At 44.5% G+C, this 19272-nt stretch overlaps 3 protein-coding genes across 4 annotated transcripts in view; 2 read left to right on the forward strand and 1 right to left on the reverse strand.

The window, feature by feature from the left end:
• The window catches only part of DNAH3 (dynein axonemal heavy chain 3), a 64652-nt gene extending 62201 nt beyond the window's left edge, over positions 1 to 2451 (reverse strand). Inside the window, exon 1 of one of the 2 annotated variants that reach the window (XM_030482647.1) lies at positions 2274 to 2451. The gene's annotated coding sequence lies outside the window, so the exon portion shown is untranslated. The remainder of the gene's footprint in view (positions 1 to 2273) is intronic. The other variant, XM_030482645.1, reaches the window with a different exon arrangement.
• TMEM159 (transmembrane protein 159) lies at positions 1414 to 7219 on the forward strand. The gene is made up of 5 exons (XM_030482667.1): positions 1414 to 1873; positions 3259 to 3397; positions 4342 to 4510; positions 4912 to 5050; positions 6308 to 7219. Exons 2-5 carry the CDS (start codon positions 3302 to 3304, stop codon positions 6399 to 6401), a joined length of 498 nt encoding a protein of 165 aa, XP_030338527.1. The 5' UTR covers positions 1414 to 1873; positions 3259 to 3301; the 3' UTR covers positions 6402 to 7219.
• A 2246-nt stretch (positions 7220 to 9465) lies between these two features.
• Positions 9466 to 11118, forward strand: LOC115606549 (melanin-concentrating hormone receptor 1-like). Its single transcript, XM_030482660.1, has 2 exons — positions 9466 to 9563; positions 10137 to 11118. The coding sequence occupies exons 1-2, from the start codon at positions 9466 to 9468 to the stop codon at positions 11116 to 11118; spliced, it is 1080 nt and encodes a 359-aa protein (XP_030338520.1).
• Positions 11119 to 19272: the final 8154 nt, after the last annotated feature.

Raw genomic sequence — 19272 nt, forward strand, 5'->3', positions numbered from 1 at the left:
GATGTATAAGACTATCTCCAAAACCACAGCTATGGCATGTTTCAAAACCAGACAGAAATTTAAAATCTCCAATATACTTCTAAACTCAATGGAGCCATTACACTTTATAGTGCTATTATCACTGGATTATGTCACACCATAATTCTACCAGTTATTCCCTGTGATCACCTTAAAAACACTATGCAAAATCAACACATTTGAATTTAATCTTATACACACTACTCTACTAGGAATATCAATACACTGTGCATTTTAATCATGTGAGATATAAAGACTTTAACAGTTCAAGCAAAATAAACTTGCCCTCTCAATTCTCTTCTTGCAGGTATCTTGTGTTGGGCTTTTTGAGCCCATGCTCCAAACTGGCATTAATATGCAGATCTCTCTTTCACTCCCTCTGTCTACAGAGATCCTTGTATCTGCAGAGCTCACTCAAATCAGCACCTCAAAGATACTGAGCCCTGACAGTCTGGTAGGTTAAAAACCTCATATAAACTTTATAAACTCCCTCTTTGCATTATCAGACTGGCATGCTCTAAATTAAACACGTTATTTATTTTATTGCCTTTAAAAAATAATCATGAAACCATTAATGTTCAATTTTGCAATACTCTCTTGGGTGGCACCAATAAAAAAAAAAGTTATCAAAGCAGTCATGAGAAACATGAATATTTTACTAATTTCTGACTAATTTACAGTATGAAAAAATTCTATGTAGCAAAATCTGGGAATTCACTGAAGCTTCATGCTTGCATAAAACACCATCATGATGGCTCTGGAAAGTTGCCAGGCCAAACCACAGAATCATAGAACAGTTTGGGTTGGAAAGGACCTTAAGACCGTCTAGTTCCAACCCCCCTGCCATGGGCAGACATCATGCAACAACCTCACTGAGCATCCGTTTCTGAGATGAACAGTCCCATCCAAACGCTGGGACACCATAGGGCGCACTGATCTTGCTGAAAACCCAGCTAAATTTTTGAAGCAATTATTCCTCACATGGAGCATCTCCCCAAACGGGTTTGCCACGTGGCCACCCAAACACCCATGCAGACAGCAGGACAGGGTGGAAATGCGTTGGAACAAGTAACCAGAGACAGGTGTTTATGCTAGATGAAGCGTTTCACAGCTACCATTCCACGCAATACACGCCGTGACTGCCGAACAGTCACAACTCACTGAAAGCTGCTTTTATAGCCTCCCACTCCAATGGCAGCAACCCTTCTAGCTGGGGATGGCGGGATTATAGACATGTATCTGAGCGACTCCTGGCTCACGAGTGGTGAGGTGCAGCTCTGAAGCGAGGCAGGTGCTGAATACGCTCCAGCCGCTCCTTTCACCCCAGCTTGTGGCACCCCAGCCTCGGAGGGCTAAGCGTGCCTCTGCACGCCTGCGTTTCCCACAGGGAGGAACTGTGCGGCTAGCGCAGATACCCTCATCTTTTATCCTTAACTCGAAAAACCTCAAGGCTGTGTGTCCTAAAGCCACACAATCCCCTGGGACCCTCCCTGCGGCTGCCCAGACCCTGGTGGCTGAGGCAGGGCGCGGGCGGTGAAAGGCGGGACGTGAAGGGGTACATGAAAGGGCACAAACGGGAAATAAATACAAGCCCCTCAAATCCGGGCGGTCAGTGGAATCCTTCCCGGTCCCTTCCTCGCTAAACACCCCGCCACGGTGCCTCTGCCGCCACGGCGGGCCCTGCCCCGGCTCTCTCCTCTCTTCAGCGCCACCGGCCCCCGCGGGGAGGAGACACCGGTAGGAGGGCGGAGGCGCTTCCCTCAGCCGCGACAGGCCCAGCCCGGGCCACGCCGGGTGTTGCATGCGGCGGGCGGGAGGTCGAGCCGCTCAAGAGGGACCGCGGCCCGGCGGGCAGGTGAGAGGGACGGCCCTGGCTCTCCAGAGGGCGGGCGGGGAGCGGTGCCGCCCCGCTCCGCCTGGCCGGGGACAGCGGGCGGCCTGTTCGCCCTGGCCGCCGCTCGGTCGTAGTGGGAGGGCCGGCGGAAACGGGAGCCGGGTGCCCCTTACCTCCGCTGCCCCCAGCCCACCGCGGCGGGGCCTGCCAGCCGCAGCGCCGACCCCTCAGTCCTGCGCGGCCTCCGCCCGCCCGCCCCGCTGTGTGTGGAGCCCCGCGCAGTGCGCAGCGCTGCAGGCCGGGAAAGCCGGGACAGAGGCCCAGGGCTCGGCCGCTGCCCGGGGACCCGCTTTAAGGGCAACGGCAGCGCGCCCGCGGCAGCAGCAGTGGCATGGCGGGGTGTGGTTTATCGGCTCCTGACCTCGCTGTTGAGTGTCCGGTGCGGGCCGCGGGGGCTGGTGTGGTGAGGTGAGGGGAACGCCTGGGGCTCGGGCTGCTTCGAGGGGGGCGGTTTCCTTCGGCCCCACGTCGTGCTCGCCGGTGTTGGTGGGAGCCAGAAAGGCAACGGTGCTGAGTGAAAGTGCTGTGTAAACAAAGGGAGGGACCGTGTGTGTAGGCAGAGTATGAACCAGTAACGTGGACACGGTGACTATTTAGATTTACAAGCAGGAAAAAATATCTTGTAATCTTCCATTGGTAAGGGTTCCCCTAGCAACAACAGATTAAATCTTAAGTGAGGGAACAGAGATTTTTTACCTGATGTTGTCTTTACACTGCCACAATTCAATATGTTGAATTCAGTATGTTGCATATGCCCCATCCCTGGCAGCGTTCAAGGCCAGGTTGGACAGAGCCTTCGGCGACATGGTCTAGAGTGAGGCGTCCTTGCCCATGGCAGGGGGTTGGAACTAGATGATCTTAAGGTCCTTTCCAACCCAATCCATTCTGTGATTCTATGATCCGAGCCTTGGGAAGCATTTTGCCTCTACATGCAGAGTTGAAACTGTGCAGGGTGTGGTTTCAATTCCAAACATGAGGCTGCTCACAAAACCAAGACTCATTAATATGGTACAAGTTCCCAGGACTAGTAGTGACAAATAGTTCTTGCAAATAGTTAGAATTGACCCTTTTACTGGTAATTTAACACCCTCATAGTTAAATACGGGGTTGATATTATAAAGGAGGAAGGTGAGAGTCACCTTGATCTTGATACTTGGCTTTGGGAGTTTTAGAAGAGCTTGCAGGGCCAAGCCCCTACATTTAGATGAACTTTTGTAAAAGCAACATTTAGACTTTGTGTATCAGATTAACAACTATAATCTACATTCACTGTTTTTGCAAAAGAAATACTTCATTTTCAAAAAATGTCTGTATGAAGCTGTTATTAATTGTACCTTAATTTTAAGGAAAATTGGATGGCTGAGTGAGAGCTGGTTGTTCAGAAGACACATGACTGTGGATGAGGATTACAACATGTCTAAAGAAATGCAAGAACTTCAGAAGCAATGGCACTCCATGGTGCAGTCCATCCACAGCAACTCAAATGTGGGTCTGGATTGTAATTTTATATATTTATAAAGAAACTACTGTCATAACTCTTGAAATATCACATCCCAGTTTATTTAAATGCAATTTCAAAACTGGGGATTTGGGGGGAGGAATTGGCACTCCCTTTTTTTATGTGAACACTGAGGATCCTATGGGAAGGGCTGTCTTCCCACACCTTCAACAATCAGAGAAGCCTGATCATTCTGCATTTCTGTATTTTACTGGTATAACCTTTTGAGAGTATAGAGTGGTATTTTAATGAAATGGTTGTGCTGCTGTATAAAGAACTAAAACTACAATACGTATTTCTTAAGGGAAGGGAAATATCTCCACTACAGTAAAATTCCAGTGTAAAGGTATGATTGCCTCTGTTAAAAGGATTTTTTTTCCTACCAGTAACATTATAATTAAATTCCTAACAACTTTGTGGTACAGACATGCCTGCGCTGGATTTATGCTCAATAAACGAAGAGGTTGCAGATATTACTGAGGCATGGGAAAAAGAAAAAATCAGAATTTCTTAATGTTACAGTATTTTTTTTCTTAACAAATACATTTCACTAGACTAAAATCATAGCTGTGGAGACCCCTCTGAAATCTGTGCAGCTAAACTGTGATTTGTTCTTTTTTTCACTTGTTTTCAGGTTGGGTTTTTTGGTTGTTTTTTTTTCCTTTGTGCAAGAATGGAACTGGGAAGTCCAAGAGAAACATGTCTGGGTTTGGTAACTTCATAGCAAATACAATTCTACCAATTCTACCAATTCTAAATTTGCAGTGGGTCCTCATGTTTTTGAAATACAGAGGCAACAGCTCTCCTCTATTCAAGCTGCAGACTTGCAAAAAGATGCTACCTGTAGTTTCCTGAAGTGACAGTGATCTTTAAAAGTTACCAATGACAAGAGATAAGAACAAAATCTGAAATGTTTTTCTTTCATCCACAGGTTGTTGCATTTATGAATTCTCGTGTTGGCCAATATTTAGATGACCATCCTTTTATTGCTTTATCACTCCTGATGTTTATTGCAGTGTCTGCTATTCCTGTTGCATTTTTCCTGATTTTTGTTGTTACAACAGCCATAATGGCCTGTATCGGTGTGATAGTCATGGAAGGTATTGTATGCATTCATGTATGTACTTAATTACTCCCTTTTAAGGAATGTTGTCTTTTCCTTTTTTCTGTCTTCCTTCTGAAGTTCCCAGCTCAAGCAATTGAGGATTTCTGTATTAAGTCTTCAGGTCTCAGCAGTAGTGAAACTCTTAATACAAGAGTAGTAATCTGATTAAGTGTAGATTATACAGGGGAAATCCTATTTCCCTTTTTAATTGCAGCCACCAGGATATGCCTAAACCAGTTATCTTGACTATGCTTAGATTTTATAAAAGCTAGCTAGTCGATTGCAGAAGACTATTTTCCCAAATGTTTTGAAACTGGGGTTGTGGTAGAATGTCAGCTCTTCTAATTTATTTGTGTATAAACTTGTTTAAATAACAAACTGATTTTCTTTTATCAGGTGTTGTAATAGCCATAGGTGGCATAGCCCTCCTTTGTGTGCTGTGCGGCCTGGGTGCGCTCTCATTGGGAGTTTCCGGAGTGCTGAGTGTTTGTTACATCGTTCTTTCAACTCTGGTCAACTACTGGTGTGCTTCAAGGTGAGTATCAATGTCTTGATCCATGCTTGGCTTTCAAACTCTGCAGCTGTACTACTGCACTGATTACTTCAATTATTCTAAGTAAGTGAGCCACTATTGCTTAGTTTAACAAGTATTTCTTAAATGCTAGAGTATCTTTGGCTACCCTGGTGGCTTAGTGTGCAGCATATAAATATCTGGTCATCAATATATGTTTTAATGAGAGTTAATACATGCCCTCTTTCCTCTTCAGGAAATGCACATTCCCATTCAGGAAATGTTCCTGAATGGGATTCACGAAAGAGGAAATGTAAAGTCTTTAAATGTGCATGTGCTAACACAACACAACATCAAGCAATCAAATACAACTTTGTGTCCCTCAGAATATTTGTTGCTTTAAATGTCATTAAAACACACTTCCAAATTGGACTGTGCCTAGAGGATGAACCTTTTACAGTTCTTTTTGCATGATAACCCACATCACTCTGCTTACCTGCATTTGTAGAGTAACAGGCCAAAATTAGTTCTAGATTTGGGATAGGCAGAGGGGTACCTAAAAGGCACAGTGTGGCCAAAATAGAAATTACAGGTTTTGCTGGATGCTGTACATGTGCAGGTTGCCAGTCATGTCTCCCAGTACTTTAGGCTTGGAGGCCTATTTCCATCAGCGTGACCTTAGCCATGCTTTTCCCAAGCATCTGGCTGGGACTAAAAGGCACCAGCAGGTTGTGCTGGAGTGCCACCTGTTGACTGCTTAAATATCTACCAGGGAATGAGTAATTATAATCACTTCTTAAACATAGGGAAGAGCAAGAATGTTCTCAGTTTGCTCCTTCATTACAGCTGTGCTTCATATGCAGCTCTCAAGGACACACAAAACTGCTTGTTGAGCTTGTGCTATCATCAGGAGGACAAGACCATGGTGCAAGGCCCAGTGTACTTGCATTTGTTCCAGGGCTCCGTACCACTCCTGCAGAGCGTGCTGCCAGGTCTTTAACCAATTCCAGAAAAGACTTTTTTTTTTTACATAGCATATCCAAATACACAACCTGACCTACACACCAGTTATATTGACTTACAGCTTTAGTGTTAAAACAGGTAATACTTACTCTTTTTATGTCCCTGTGTCTTTTGAGAGAAGCTCTGGTAGACCGGCAGTGAATGTTCCAAGAGTCTCAGGTTTACATCTCATGATGCTCAGCTTTTTTGAGCAAAAAGTTAAAAGACAATAATCTTATAGAAGAACAGACTGTAAAATCATGTTTTTCCTGTTTACAGGGGTCAGATAAGGAAGAAAGAAGTTAATGGAAGTTTGCCACGGAAGAGTCCTCCTGTCTCGGATCTTTCTGCCAATAATGGAAAGAATGAATAAGTGGGTTTCTCTCCACTTCCTTCAGAGGCACTTAACTGTACTATTCTGACCTTTGCTATATAATTGTTTACTCTTGAACATTCAACCTTTGTGCACTCCTTATGGGAATTGAAAAAAAATCAATACACATCTTACATTGCCACTGTAAAACTAGTGTTAAAAATAACCATTAAACATCAGTGCATTGCGATATAAAGTCTATGAGCATGATGGAATATTCCACAGAATTTGGTAAAGGGATGTGATAATAATGCTACTGTTAAGTTAGTGATGATTAGGTGCAAGAAGGAGTGGGTAGGTATTGGACATTTGTTACTGGAGTTCTGGATGTACTATCATTTGGAATTCAGATGCAGCAGTTGGTCATTTTGATACATGTGTCAAAGCACAGAACAACAGAAATGTGTTTTGAATGTTACAAGAACATTTTAAGCCTTAACAGCCTTTGTTAAAATAGTATGAGCACACCATGCAAATGCTTCATATTTATTATGCAAGGAAAATTGGGATTTATTGTATGTTAAGTCATGTATGTTAAGTCACAAGCTTTTATATACCTTTAGATGCTGCATTATTCTGAAGGGATATTGTTCTCATTGCCTCATAATATCAAGGGTATGCAGTTAGGTCTTGCACTTTGTCATATTTGTTTAGGTATTTGAATTGCCTGTTTTGCTTCTCAGTTGTAACTTCTTGTATGTTATTTAAGTTGGGGTTGGTTGGGGTTTTTTTTTTTCCATTTTTTTGAATGCCGTAATATTCTTAAGCATTAAGAAAGTATCTAACTGTATTATTTTAATAAAGTGCTGTTTGTTTAACCGTGTTGTTATTCTACAGTAAAAACAACTTTTCTGGATCTGCTAGAAAGGCTACATTTGGAGCTGAATTCTTCTCTTCAGTTTAAGTATTTTGGCTGGTTAATATTGCTGAGCCACAAACTGCAGATTACTCTCCTCATGCCTGTAAAGAAAATGCAGAATCCTAAGGACTAAATTAGGGTAATACTCCAATTTTGCATGAACCAACTGGACTCCAACTGGAGTCAAAGTTTATCTATCTATCTGAGCTATAATGTGTTCCACATAGCATTGGTGGTAACATTGTCAGCTGTAAAGATAAGCTGGCCCCAAACTTCAGCAGTGGAGTGAAATCATGCTCAGCCCTACTCTATTACTCTGCAGGAGACTGACAGGACTTGATGCTAGTTCATAAAGGGCTCTAGTAGTTACTAAATTCTCATTAAATGTGAAGGATTTACAGAACGGAGATCATACCAAGAGATTTTTTTCATAATTTACTAAGTAGATAAAATGTTTGGGTTTTTTTCAGGTGCTTCAAAGCTTTATCCCAATCAGATTTTGTTTTTTTAACTTCCAGTTAATAGTAGTATAAAAGTAGTACAAGTAGTAAGAAGGAAAGAAAAAAAGAAATAAGGAAAAGTGTTTTCTCTACTTTCCTTGTAAGAAAAGCTAGTGCTGTGATACTGTTTACATGACGTACAGCCTGGAGAAATCTATCTGAAATATGGAAGAAAGCTTTAACATGAATGTATGCACACAGTTTTTGACGTTGCTGGGATCCCCAGTTTAGGATCAAACCATAGCTGCTGTCGATTACAGTAGAGCTCTGCTGGTCTACAGCAGGTGAGGATGAGGGTGGGGAATAGAGTGGCATTCTTAACAATTGTGTGGTGGTGTGCATTGATGCACATCACAGTTGTAGGTAATGCACCCTAAAAGCAAGTTCCCCAGTGCCTACACTGGACTTTTAAAAAAACCTGAAAGATACTGGTTTGTTTGCAAATGAAGAGACTCCAGCAAGGTAGTATGTCAGGGGCATTGAGGTGAAGGAGGCATTTTGCACTGGCTGGTAAATGGAATACGTTATCCCTTGGGCAAATGGACTAGTCCCTGCTTTTAAGAGCTGTGAGGTACTAAAATAAGAACTATTTCAAAGTGCTAGAAATCCTTATGACTAGCAAAAAGTAAGCCTTGAAATAGCAGTCTGGTCGTTACAGAATCCTTTCTGCCTTTCGCCAGCCTACTGGCTCCCCTGGGGATACAGTTCAGGTCTAACCCTACGTTGCAAACCTTTCTTACTTTTTCTAGGCAATAATGCCTTCAATCTAGGAGTTCACTGGCTGCTAAGAGCAGACTGATGGTTCTGAGGAAAATGAGGCCGAGATTAGTGTGACTTGATTGTAGCACAGTGACCACTTCATTTATTTAATGTTTCCAGTGTTTTGCCGGTTTTACATGTTGAACTACTATAATTTCAAATACACCTTGAAAATAAATCCCTTGTTTATCTCCTATCATCTTCTATCAGTCCGCTTAAAATGAAATATACATAAGTATTACTGTGCTCCAGACCTCAAATGAATTGAAATGGAGAATGCACTCCACAGGAGGGAAATAATGATGCTGTTTATCATCTGTGCTACAACTTATCAGGCACAGCCAGAAAAATACTAGCTTTCTGCATTCTTATGCACACAGCTTGTACCTTTTCACTTTTATGATCTTGCTTCAGAATCTAAAGAGATTAACCCCAATCTATATTTGCAAATCGTGCTGCAAACTTGAGTTTAGGTTAACACAGTTCTTTACAGAATTGTATTAAGATATTTATACTCAATTAGACCCTGAAAGTAAAGTGTGCTCAGTGCTGCCTACCCACCATTTTATTTATAGTATTTACTTACTTCCAGGCCCCATTTGCCTCTCCAGAGCACAAGTTCATTGTTTAGTCTGTCAGTGGATCCCAATCACTGTCTTTAGCACTAAAATGAAATCCTGCTCTCCCTGCAAGCCTATTTCCAGCATTTCGCTGCCAGCTTGGAGGCAGGCGCTGCCTCATTACATCCCGGCATCAGTTTTGCCTGGTGGTGGTGCAGGGAGCAGAGGAGCTGCTTTTTAACCTGCGTTAACAGCATCTGCTGATGCTTGGAGCAGTGGCTTTCTAAGCAGCCCCATAGATCTCCAAGGAATCGGCAACCTTTATTCTTTCAACGTGAAACACTAACATCTTCAAGCTGCTGATGGGGATCAATTTTTCCTGAAGGATGGATTTTGAAACAAATTACACTGAGAGCTTGAACAGCTGCATCCCCAACAGCTCCAAGGCTGTTCAAAACTTTTCTTTGGCTGGTAAGTGCAATAAGCAGGTAAGTGAAAATATAAATGAAAATATACAAGTATATAAACTATAATGGGTATAATGGGGGGGTGGAAGGGAGAGAGGAAAAAAAAAATCACTTATATGAAATGGTTTTGAAGACAGCCTGAATGTGGATATTATTATCCATGTGGTTGAGCAAGAAATATATCAGAAATATGAATAAACGCATTGAAACATATTAATTATAAATGTATGCATTTGAAAGTGTCTAAATGCACATATGTGAAACGATACACACTGGTGCTCTTCCACTCTATTAATGTGTGTTTGTGCATATGAAGGGAAGAGTGGGTGTATGCACATCTGATTAGAGACGTGTGTTTTAACATATACATTTGTGAAAGCTGATGAGAAGATGCCTATGTGGTTATACACAGCCACACACATAAAGCACTTCCTCATCTTACATGTGCCTAAGAAATACATTATTGTTTGCATTCAGAGCACTCGGTGTCCATTAGAAGCCAGAATGTCCACAAGGTATGTCCTCACCTGTGGTCCTGGCACAGCTGACTTGTTCCTGCATACACTTGTCTCTGCGGGTAACCCCAGCAGAATGAGCTATGGCAGCTTCATCATGCCCACCCTGTTTGGCATTATCTGCCTATTGGGCATTATTGGTAACAGCGTGGTTATCTGTACAGTCTTAAAGAAATCTGGCCCTAGCAGTAGTGTCCCAGATATCTTCATCATCAGCCTCTCCGTGGTGGACCTGCTCTTCCTCCTGGGCATGCCCTTCCTCATCCACCAGCTGCTGGGGAATGGAGCCTGGCGCTTTGGGGAGACAATGTGCACAATCATCACTGCCCTGGATGCCAACAGCCAGTTCACCAGCACCTACATCCTCACTGCGATGTCCATCGACCGCTACCTGGCCACAGTCTATCCCTTCACCTCCACTCGCTTCAGGAAGCCCTCTGTTGCAATCCTTGTTATCTGCATGCTCTGGGCCCTTTCTTTCCTCAGCATTACACCTGTGTGGATGTATGCTCAGCTCATCCCTTTGCCTGGAGGTCTACTGGGCTGTGGGATTTGTCTGCCAGACCCCCAGAGGGACATCTATTGGTACACTCTCTACCAATTCTTCCTGGTCTTTGCCATCCCTTTTGCTCTCATCACAGTGGCTTACAGGAGGATCTTGCTCAAGATGGCCAGGTCCTCAGAGGCACTAATGAGCCAAAGATGTACCAGGGCTCGCACCAGGAGACTGACCCGTACAGCAATTGCTATCTGTGTGGCATTCTTTATTTGCTGGGCACCTTTCCACATCCTGCAACTGACACAGCTCGCCATGACTCACCCCACGCTGCCTTTCTACTATGCCTACAATGTAGCTATCAGCCTGGGTTATGCCAACAGTTGTCTGAACCCCTTCATCTACATTTTGCTAGGCAAAAATTTCCGGAGGGGGCTTGGGGTCCCTATAAGGCCAGCCGCGGCAGGGCAGGCTTCCCCAAATGGGAGCAAAAGCATGCAGGAGGATGCAGCTGGGTCAGGGCAACCACTGTTGCACTTGGTGTCCATCTCCGGCAGGTAGCAAGACTCACAGTAATTTGGGTATGCCTCCACAAACCAGCCCCTCTTCGCTCCTGCTGAAATGCACAGGCAGTGGCAGGCAGGTGAGCACCATGCATCACATCTCCTGTGGGTTGGATCTTTACTTGGCCTGGAGACAAAGTCATGGCAGCATTAGGTAGAAGCTCTGTTTGGCATTGTGTTTCTATTTACATCTTCCCCAACAGCTATAAATTATATCCTCCCTGGAGATTAAAAGCTTTCAAGCCTTTTATTAGATTACCCCACACACTAAAAATACTTTGGTACAAAACCGCAAACAAACAGCGATGCTCTGCCCATGGAAGAAACACCATCACCATTTGAAACTTGGGGACTTTCAAGATAATTCTTGGTTTAAGCCACTAAGGGAAAAGAAGCAATTTGGACCACTCTTGATAATTTTTTTCCCTGAAATATGGCTCAGGAGTATAACACACTTTACAAAGATTTTAAACAATAGGACAATTATGTTTTCATCTCCTTTCTAACACACCAGCTCAGTGGCATGTTTAACAGTGGGTGAGACATCAATAATTTTCTGTCATTTTAATGCCAACAAAACTGCCCATTTTCCAGAATCAGAAATTGTCAAGAAGTCAAATAAATATTCCCAAATACATTTAAATTAAAAGGAACCAGCTTGATTTATTCCAAATCACTTCAAGAGACAGCTCTGTACCATCTTGTTAGAGAACGAACAGAAACACAAATTACTCAGTTGCTAGAACACACAACCTACTTTAGTTTTAATAAAAGTTGCAGACTTCATCACTAGCTTGATTGATTCCTGCTCCCATAAAGTAACCAAATATGAACACTGCGAATGAAGAAACACATCTATGGTTATTCACATGCACTCTCTAAGGAGTAGGATCTTTATCTCCACTCTTCAGATTTCCAGAAGCCATTTATTTTAATGAAATGTTAATTCAGCAAATAACTATTACAAAACCCCATGGCCAGCAATCCCTGAGGCAAGGCTGCCTACCACAGCTTTTCAGGAGGCACTTCCAGAGGCAGAGCAATAAAACCCTTACACCTGCCTCAAGTGACAACAGTAAAAAGCTTTAGGCCACAGCTCATATGTGGAATCACAGCTGAAGGGTTCTAATCCTTTCCCCTGAATTTCCTTTTTACCCTTATTGTTTGCTGAAGGGAGCAGGCATTGCTTAATAAACTCGGCAGATGATAGCAAAACAAGTGAATTTATTCCAGCTCAGGATCGGTCCCCACATGAACCATTTCCTTCTACATTTTAAATTGATTTTTCATTATGTAGTTCATTCTGTCATCGGCACATATCAGGAGCTAAAGCTGTGAATTCTCAGTTACCAGCAGATAAACACAGAGCAGTTTCACTCCTGCTGCCCTGGCCTTTGCATGTTTATCAGTCACTGCTGGTTTAAAGTTTCTCACCACGTCCTTTTAATAAGAGCTACTTTCAGTGCTGTGCCATCACCAGAGTTTTTGATAGGGATAGGCTGAAGAAATAAAACTAGGTCAACATAGACCAAGTGTTTTTACTGGAGACAAGGAGGCCATCCCTCAACTGAGAGTGTAGATTTTTTAGTGTGGGTTTGGTTTTAATTGTTAAACTCTGCAGTGGAGATAAGAAATCCTTAGCAAGGGAAAATGGGGAAATGGTGGCAGGGCCCCATGTCCTCAGCCCTTCTTTTGGCTTCCTGCAGAACACCGCCAGCCCAGCAGGAGCCTTTCCTACCCTAGTGACACCATGCCCAACTTGGGCCTCAGCATATCCAACCCCAAGGATATAGTTCACTGGCCCTTACTTCAGACATAAACATGCTTCAATGGCGCTAATCCCTACATCCTGGGGGAGTCCCAACATCCCAAGTCTTTCTGAGGAGATTTGGAGCAATCAACTTTGCTAGAGTTCCTGAAGCAGCTACTAGGACTTCAGCTGCAGAGACCCCAATGCTGACTCCACAGGCAACAGGTTCATTGACTCTCTTTTCTTATGCCTCCTCTTGCTGCACTGTCATTCACACTTCACCCTTCCATGTGTGTGAGAAGAGAGGGCCATCAGGCCCTAATGCAGTAACGGAAACCTTTGTGTTTGTAAAGTAAGCTTAAAAATTTCACAGTTAGCACTGTGGAATAGCACAGTTAGCACGCTTCAACAGTGGGCTGAGAAACACCAGCACTTGTACAAGAAGAAGAAAGGAATGAATGTAGGCTGGGCTCCAAGATAAATTATTTACAGAGTAGGGGGCAAAAAAACCACCCCATGTTTCCCTTAACTAAGTTACAGGAGTTTTCATTCAAACTTCCCCAGCAACGCCCACCGATAGAGCACAATTGAACCACCCTGGGAGAACTATAGAGTTAATCCTCACAGAGACTAGGGCAGACCTCCTCTCATGGGCTGTCTGACAGTCTTTCTGTAAGCAGACAATATTAAACAGGGACAGGAACCAGGCAAGAACATCCTTCCCTTTGGCCTGGATGGCTGGCGCTGTGTGCAACTTCTGTCTCACCTCCCCAGCTAGTAAGAATAGTACAAAAGATAGAAGCGAAAGAGCAAGAGTAAAGCTCTTGCATCACCTATGTTTAGTAAGGGCTAAGTATTTTAAACACCCTCACTCATTCAAATCTCCATTCATATATGCAAGTTCTGTGAGAAGTATTTTAAGTTATGGGGATGTTGGTATTTCTCTATTTCTCCTAATCTAAATCTAAAGTATTTCTCCTTTAGAGTGTTCATGTGACAGCCAACTTAATGTTACTTAGTAAATTCCAACCATCCTGGATTGGAAGTTCAACCCATCCAGCAACGAGAAATAAGGAAATACTTCACTATCTAAACATGCACCGATCTTTTCCCACACTTAGGAATGAGGAGAAAGCTAGAGAGGGAGAAATATTAATATATCAGCCTTGTTTGGCTCAGAAGAACTAAAAGCCCATACAGTTAAGTACCATGTGCTGCCAGGTATATAAACCCTCTTCTTTGAGCACCACTTCCCAGCTTTTGCAGAAACACTTGATATTCCGTCCAAGTGCCAAGTCAACAGGACTTAAGTATAGTAGGTGGTTTGATAGACAATAGCCGAAGTAATCACTTCAACCCTAACCTTTATCAGAGTAATAATAGAGTGACTTGCAAATAAATAGCTCCAATGCGAAATTCTTAGTTTCGTTGCACTTTGACGCTGTAACGGCAGCATAAAGCCTTCCTAATGATTATGTTCTCAGTACTCCACACTCTCCTTGCATGGAATTTACATTAATATTTAGAAAATATACCCTGAAATCTGTTGTATTAAAAATAGTTCATTAACAAGGCTCATTAAGTGAATGAGCCCGAGCCCTATGCTATTTATACACAGCATGCTTGACAATTGGTATTGGTTCAAGTCCACTGACTTGAGCAGAGGCCCCGCACGCCCAGAGAACAGAGCTGGGCTTGTGATGGCCAGCCTACCTGTTTACACAAAGTTGCCAGACAGCGTTTAACCTAAGGCTGTTAGTGGAACAGAGCACTTTCATCCCTCTTCATTGTCACATGCTATTGTATTTTTATGCCTTGTTTCCTTGACTGTGTAAGGCAATGTGGACAGAATACAAAATAAAAAGTATAATTGCATGACTGAAACAGCCTCGCTTCAAATCGACTCTTAAATTCACAGATAGCGTTGATATATATACACAGATAGCTGTCTATACCGAAAGCTGCAGTGAACTACAATGACATTTCAAAAACACACACTGATCTTTAACAAAACACTTTAACAAAACACTCATTGCTATATTTGTTACCCTACTGAAGTTTGGAGTGCAACCACCTTTCATACCAGCTTCCACAAAGAAAAGTCTTAGGCTCCCTTTAGGGGACATTAAAACTAAAGGGCTAAGATGTTTGTGTGCCTCAAGTGTGCAGCAAGTCTGAGTGACTCAGTGCTTTCGCTCTGCTACCAGCTCTAGGATGGAGGGTTTCTAATGTATTTGCTTTGGATGCAATTCCAAACATTTAGGTGTTTAAAAAGGGAAGTACAGCTGAACCCCACTAATCCCAGCACTTTAGGACTCGCCATTTGGCTTAGCACAAAAGAGTAAGTGTTAATACAAGTCACATTCTTCATCTATGGCTACGGAAGTGAAATTTCCCCTAAAAATTAGTATTTTGGTATAAAACTAAAGCAAAGGAAACTATACTGTACAAGTGAAAGCACCAAGCCCAGAAACTAATCCTGCTGGTAACATAGCAAGTTAACATTCAGTTCAATAGAGTTGTCCCACTTATCAAAACCTATGAGCGGAGATCAGTTGTTGTAACCCAGCAGAATGTGAGGAAACCACAGGTCAAATGCAATTCAATGAAGCTAGTGTGGCACAACCAGCCTTCAAATGCTGTGGCGTTAATGCAGAGGCAGCCTTAGAACTCTGCCTTCTCTCTCCTGCCCTGAAAGACTGTTACAAGAGATGGAGCCTGACATCATGGACTGGATGAATTCAGCACCCTTATAGGGATTGGTCCATGGGCTAAGGAATGATATCTCTTTTTGTGTGTGTGTGTATATATGCGTGCATATATATATGTGAGGCAAAAGAGATGGTACATTTTAAAACATGGGATCTGAGCACGACGTGAATGGTATAGAATAAGGGGTGGATACTGTCCTGGATTCAGTTGTAGCAGTCATTTTTCTCCTTCTTAGTAGCTGGTGCACTGCTGTGTTTCGGCTTTAGTCTGGGAACAACGCTGATAGCACCGATATTTTTAGTTCTTGCTAAGTAATGTTTATTCTGATCAAGGACTTTCTCAGTCTCATGCTCTGCCAGAGAGGAGGGGAAGCTGGGAGGAAGCAGAGACAGGACACCTGACCCAAACTGGCCAAAGGGGTATTCCATACCACAGCACATCATGCCCAGTATATAAACTGGGGGGAGTTACCTGGAAGGCCCAGATCGCTGCTCGGGCTGGGCTGGGTATTGGTCGGTGGGTGGTGAGCAATTTTATTCTCTCCCCTTCTTATTTATTTCCCTTATCATTATTATTATTATTATTATTATTATTGGTGGTAGCAGTAGTGGTTTTGTATGGTACCTTAGTTACTGGACTGCTCTTGTCTCAACCCGTGGGAGTTACGTTCTTCCCATTCTCCTCCCCATCCCTCCGGGAGCAGGAGGAGGAAGAGGCGGGGAGTGAGCGAGTGGCTGCGTGGTTCCAAGTTACCGTCTGGGCTTAAACCACACCACCACCAGACCATTCAGGTCATGCTCAGATCCCACATTTTTCAATATACCATCACTTTTGTCTCATATATATATATACACACACAAAGAGATACCATTCCTTAGACCCCGAACCATCACTATAAAGTTTGCTGAATTCATTCAGCCCATGATGTCAGGCTCCACCTCTTGTAACAGCCTCAGGGCAGGAGAGACGGTGTGTAGTGCTGGGTTGCCGCCTGCTGATGATAGCGCCGAACTCGTCTGGTCACCGCTGAGCTTGTCTGGTTTCACCAAAGTTCATTCTTCGTTGGGGTGGTGATCGGAGGGAAGTCGGGGTCAGTCGATGGTGACCTGAGGACAGTTCTGCTGCTGCTGGCAATCTCCACATTTCATTGGTGAAAATCCCATCAGTCTTATCTCGAGCCATCCCATCTTCCGGCAAGGCAGCAAACATCTCTCTGAGAGAGTTGATTCTTTTTCATCTCGCCCCTCCAGTTATCGCCTCTTGTGTTTTGGATGGGGTCCCTTCCCCCAAATCTCCTAACTGCTGGATTTTTTCTATGATTTGTCCTATGAATGAGTTTCCAGTTTCATTTATCAATAAAGTCACCATAATGCATTTATATGCTGGTGGTGCAGTCCTAATAAACCTGTTCCAAATTGGAACTGATAGCAGAGCTTGCAGCATAGCTTCGGCATCTCTGACAAAAATAGCAGTTTTCATCCCTTCCTCCTTAACATGCTGAACACAATCCCGTAAAGCATACCAAGGTCGATCTGCACCGGGCCATTCCCCTTCAGTGGGGTATCTTCTGTTCGGAGGGAAGTCAGGGTCAGTCGACGGAGACCTGAGGACAGTTCTGCTGCTGCTGCCGGCTGTTCCCATGACTTCATTCTCTGCTGATGATCATGACAGCACATATCTTCTTTTCAAAGCCCCGAGTGGTGGAGATGGGCATCTAGCTGATGGGCTAGAAAAGTGTTATAGAGCAGGCAACAGCATATAATTGAGTTCATTGGCTGGTTTCCCCAAAAATTAAATCCCGTAGAGGTACACACCTGAATTCCCCATCTTCCCACATTACCCACCAAGTACCTCCAGGTCCCTGAGCAAAAGCAATCCCACGAGCGGGTTTGCCTTTACCTGAAGTAGGAATAACCCAGACTGTCTCCCCCAACAAATTCTTTATGTGCACCACAGGAACTTTAGCCCCCTTTACAGTACGTAAAAGTTCTGATTGGGCTGGGCCAGCCCTGTTGGCAGATCCCCTCGTGTTGACCAGCCAGGTGGCTTTTGGTAAATGTGTATCCCAGCGTTCGAAAGTCCCACCACCCATTGCTCTCAGTGCAGTTTTTAACAGCCCATTGTACCGTTTGATTTTCCCAGAGGCTGGTGCATGGTAGGGGATGTGATATACCCACTCAATGCCGTGTTCTTTGACCCAAGCGTCTATAAGGTTTTTCCAGAAATGAGTCCCATTGTCTGACTCAGTTCTCTCTGGGCTGCCGTGTCGCCACAAGACTTGTTTCTCAAGGCCCAGGATAGTGTTCCAGGAAGTGGCGACTTTCTCAGCCTGTCTTCATACGGGAGGTGCTCCGGCCCCCTTATCATCCTCGTGGCCCTCCCCTCCAGCAGCTCCATGTCCTTTTTATGTTGAGGACACCAGAACTGTACACAATACTCCAAGTGAGGTCTCATGAGAGCAGAGTAGAGGGGCAGGATCACCTCCTTCGACCTGCTGGTCACACTCCTTTTGATGCAGCCCAGCATGCGGTTGGTTTCTGGGCTGCAAGGGCACACTGAAGCCAGCTCACGTTCAGTTTCTGATCAGCCAACACCCCCAAGTCTTTCTCTGCACGCTGCTCTGAACCTCTTCTCCACCCAAGTTGTAGCTGCGCCTGGGATTGCCCCGACCTAGGTGTCGGACCTTGATGAAGGGCTAAGGCTGAAGGCTGAGGGGCGCCCTCATTGCAGCCTCAATTTTCTCAAGGGAGGCAGTGGAGCTCGAGGTGCTGATCTCTCTCTGGTGACCAGTGGTAGGACACAAGGGAATGGAATGAAGCTGCACCCATGGAAGTTCAGATTGGACCTTAGGAACAGATTCTTCACTGAGAGGGTGATTGGCCACTGGAACAGGCTCCCCAGGGAAGTGGTTACAACACCAAGCCTGTCGAAGTTCAAGGAGTGTCTGGGTGATGCTGTTGGTCATATGATTTAGTGTTAGGTAGTTCTGCGAGGAGCAGCAAGTTGGACTCGATGATCCTTATGCATCCTTTCTGACTTGCAATGTTCTGTAAGTCTGTAAGTCTATAAGTGGCGTGGGGCACAGCGTATGTTTCCAGCCATCCGGTGGCTGCTTCCACCACGGTAAGCACATGGCGCTTGCCTTGGCGGGTCGGTGGGAGTGTGATACAGTCAACCTACCAGGCCTCCCCGTACTTGTAGTTCAGCCATCGTCCTCCATACCAGAGAGGCTTGAACCACTTGGCTTGCTTAACTGCAGCACATGTTTCAAATTCATGAATAACCTGGGCAATAGCATCCATTGTTAAGTCCACCCCTCGATCACAAGCCCACCTATATATTGCATCTCTCCTTCAGCAGTTGAAGAGGCAGAGCTGGTCAATGTGTTCCAAAACCGTGTTTTGTCACCCCCATGGCGGGTGGGTTGGGTGTCCCTGTGCAGTGATGGGTTCCGGTTGGGGTAAGGGTGAAATGGTTGCCGCCCTGAGGGTGGGCAGGACGCTGTCCCCTCCTTCATGGCCTTCAGCAGCTCTTCTGCCTGCCCCCGTGTGCTGCTGCGTGCCCCCTGCCTGCAGCACAGCTCTGCTGCCCAGGGCATGCAGGTAGGGTCGTTGGTGAGCCTGTGGCTGGTGGAGCGGGTGCCCTGGCCAGGTCATTGGCCCCACGCTGAGGAAGAGTGACCTGAGCCCA

Source organism: Strigops habroptila, chromosome 4 (genome assembly GCF_004027225.2).
Source record: "Strigops habroptila isolate Jane chromosome 4, bStrHab1.2.pri, whole genome shotgun sequence".
NCBI lineage: Eukaryota > Metazoa > Chordata > Aves > Psittaciformes > Psittacidae > Strigops > Strigops habroptila.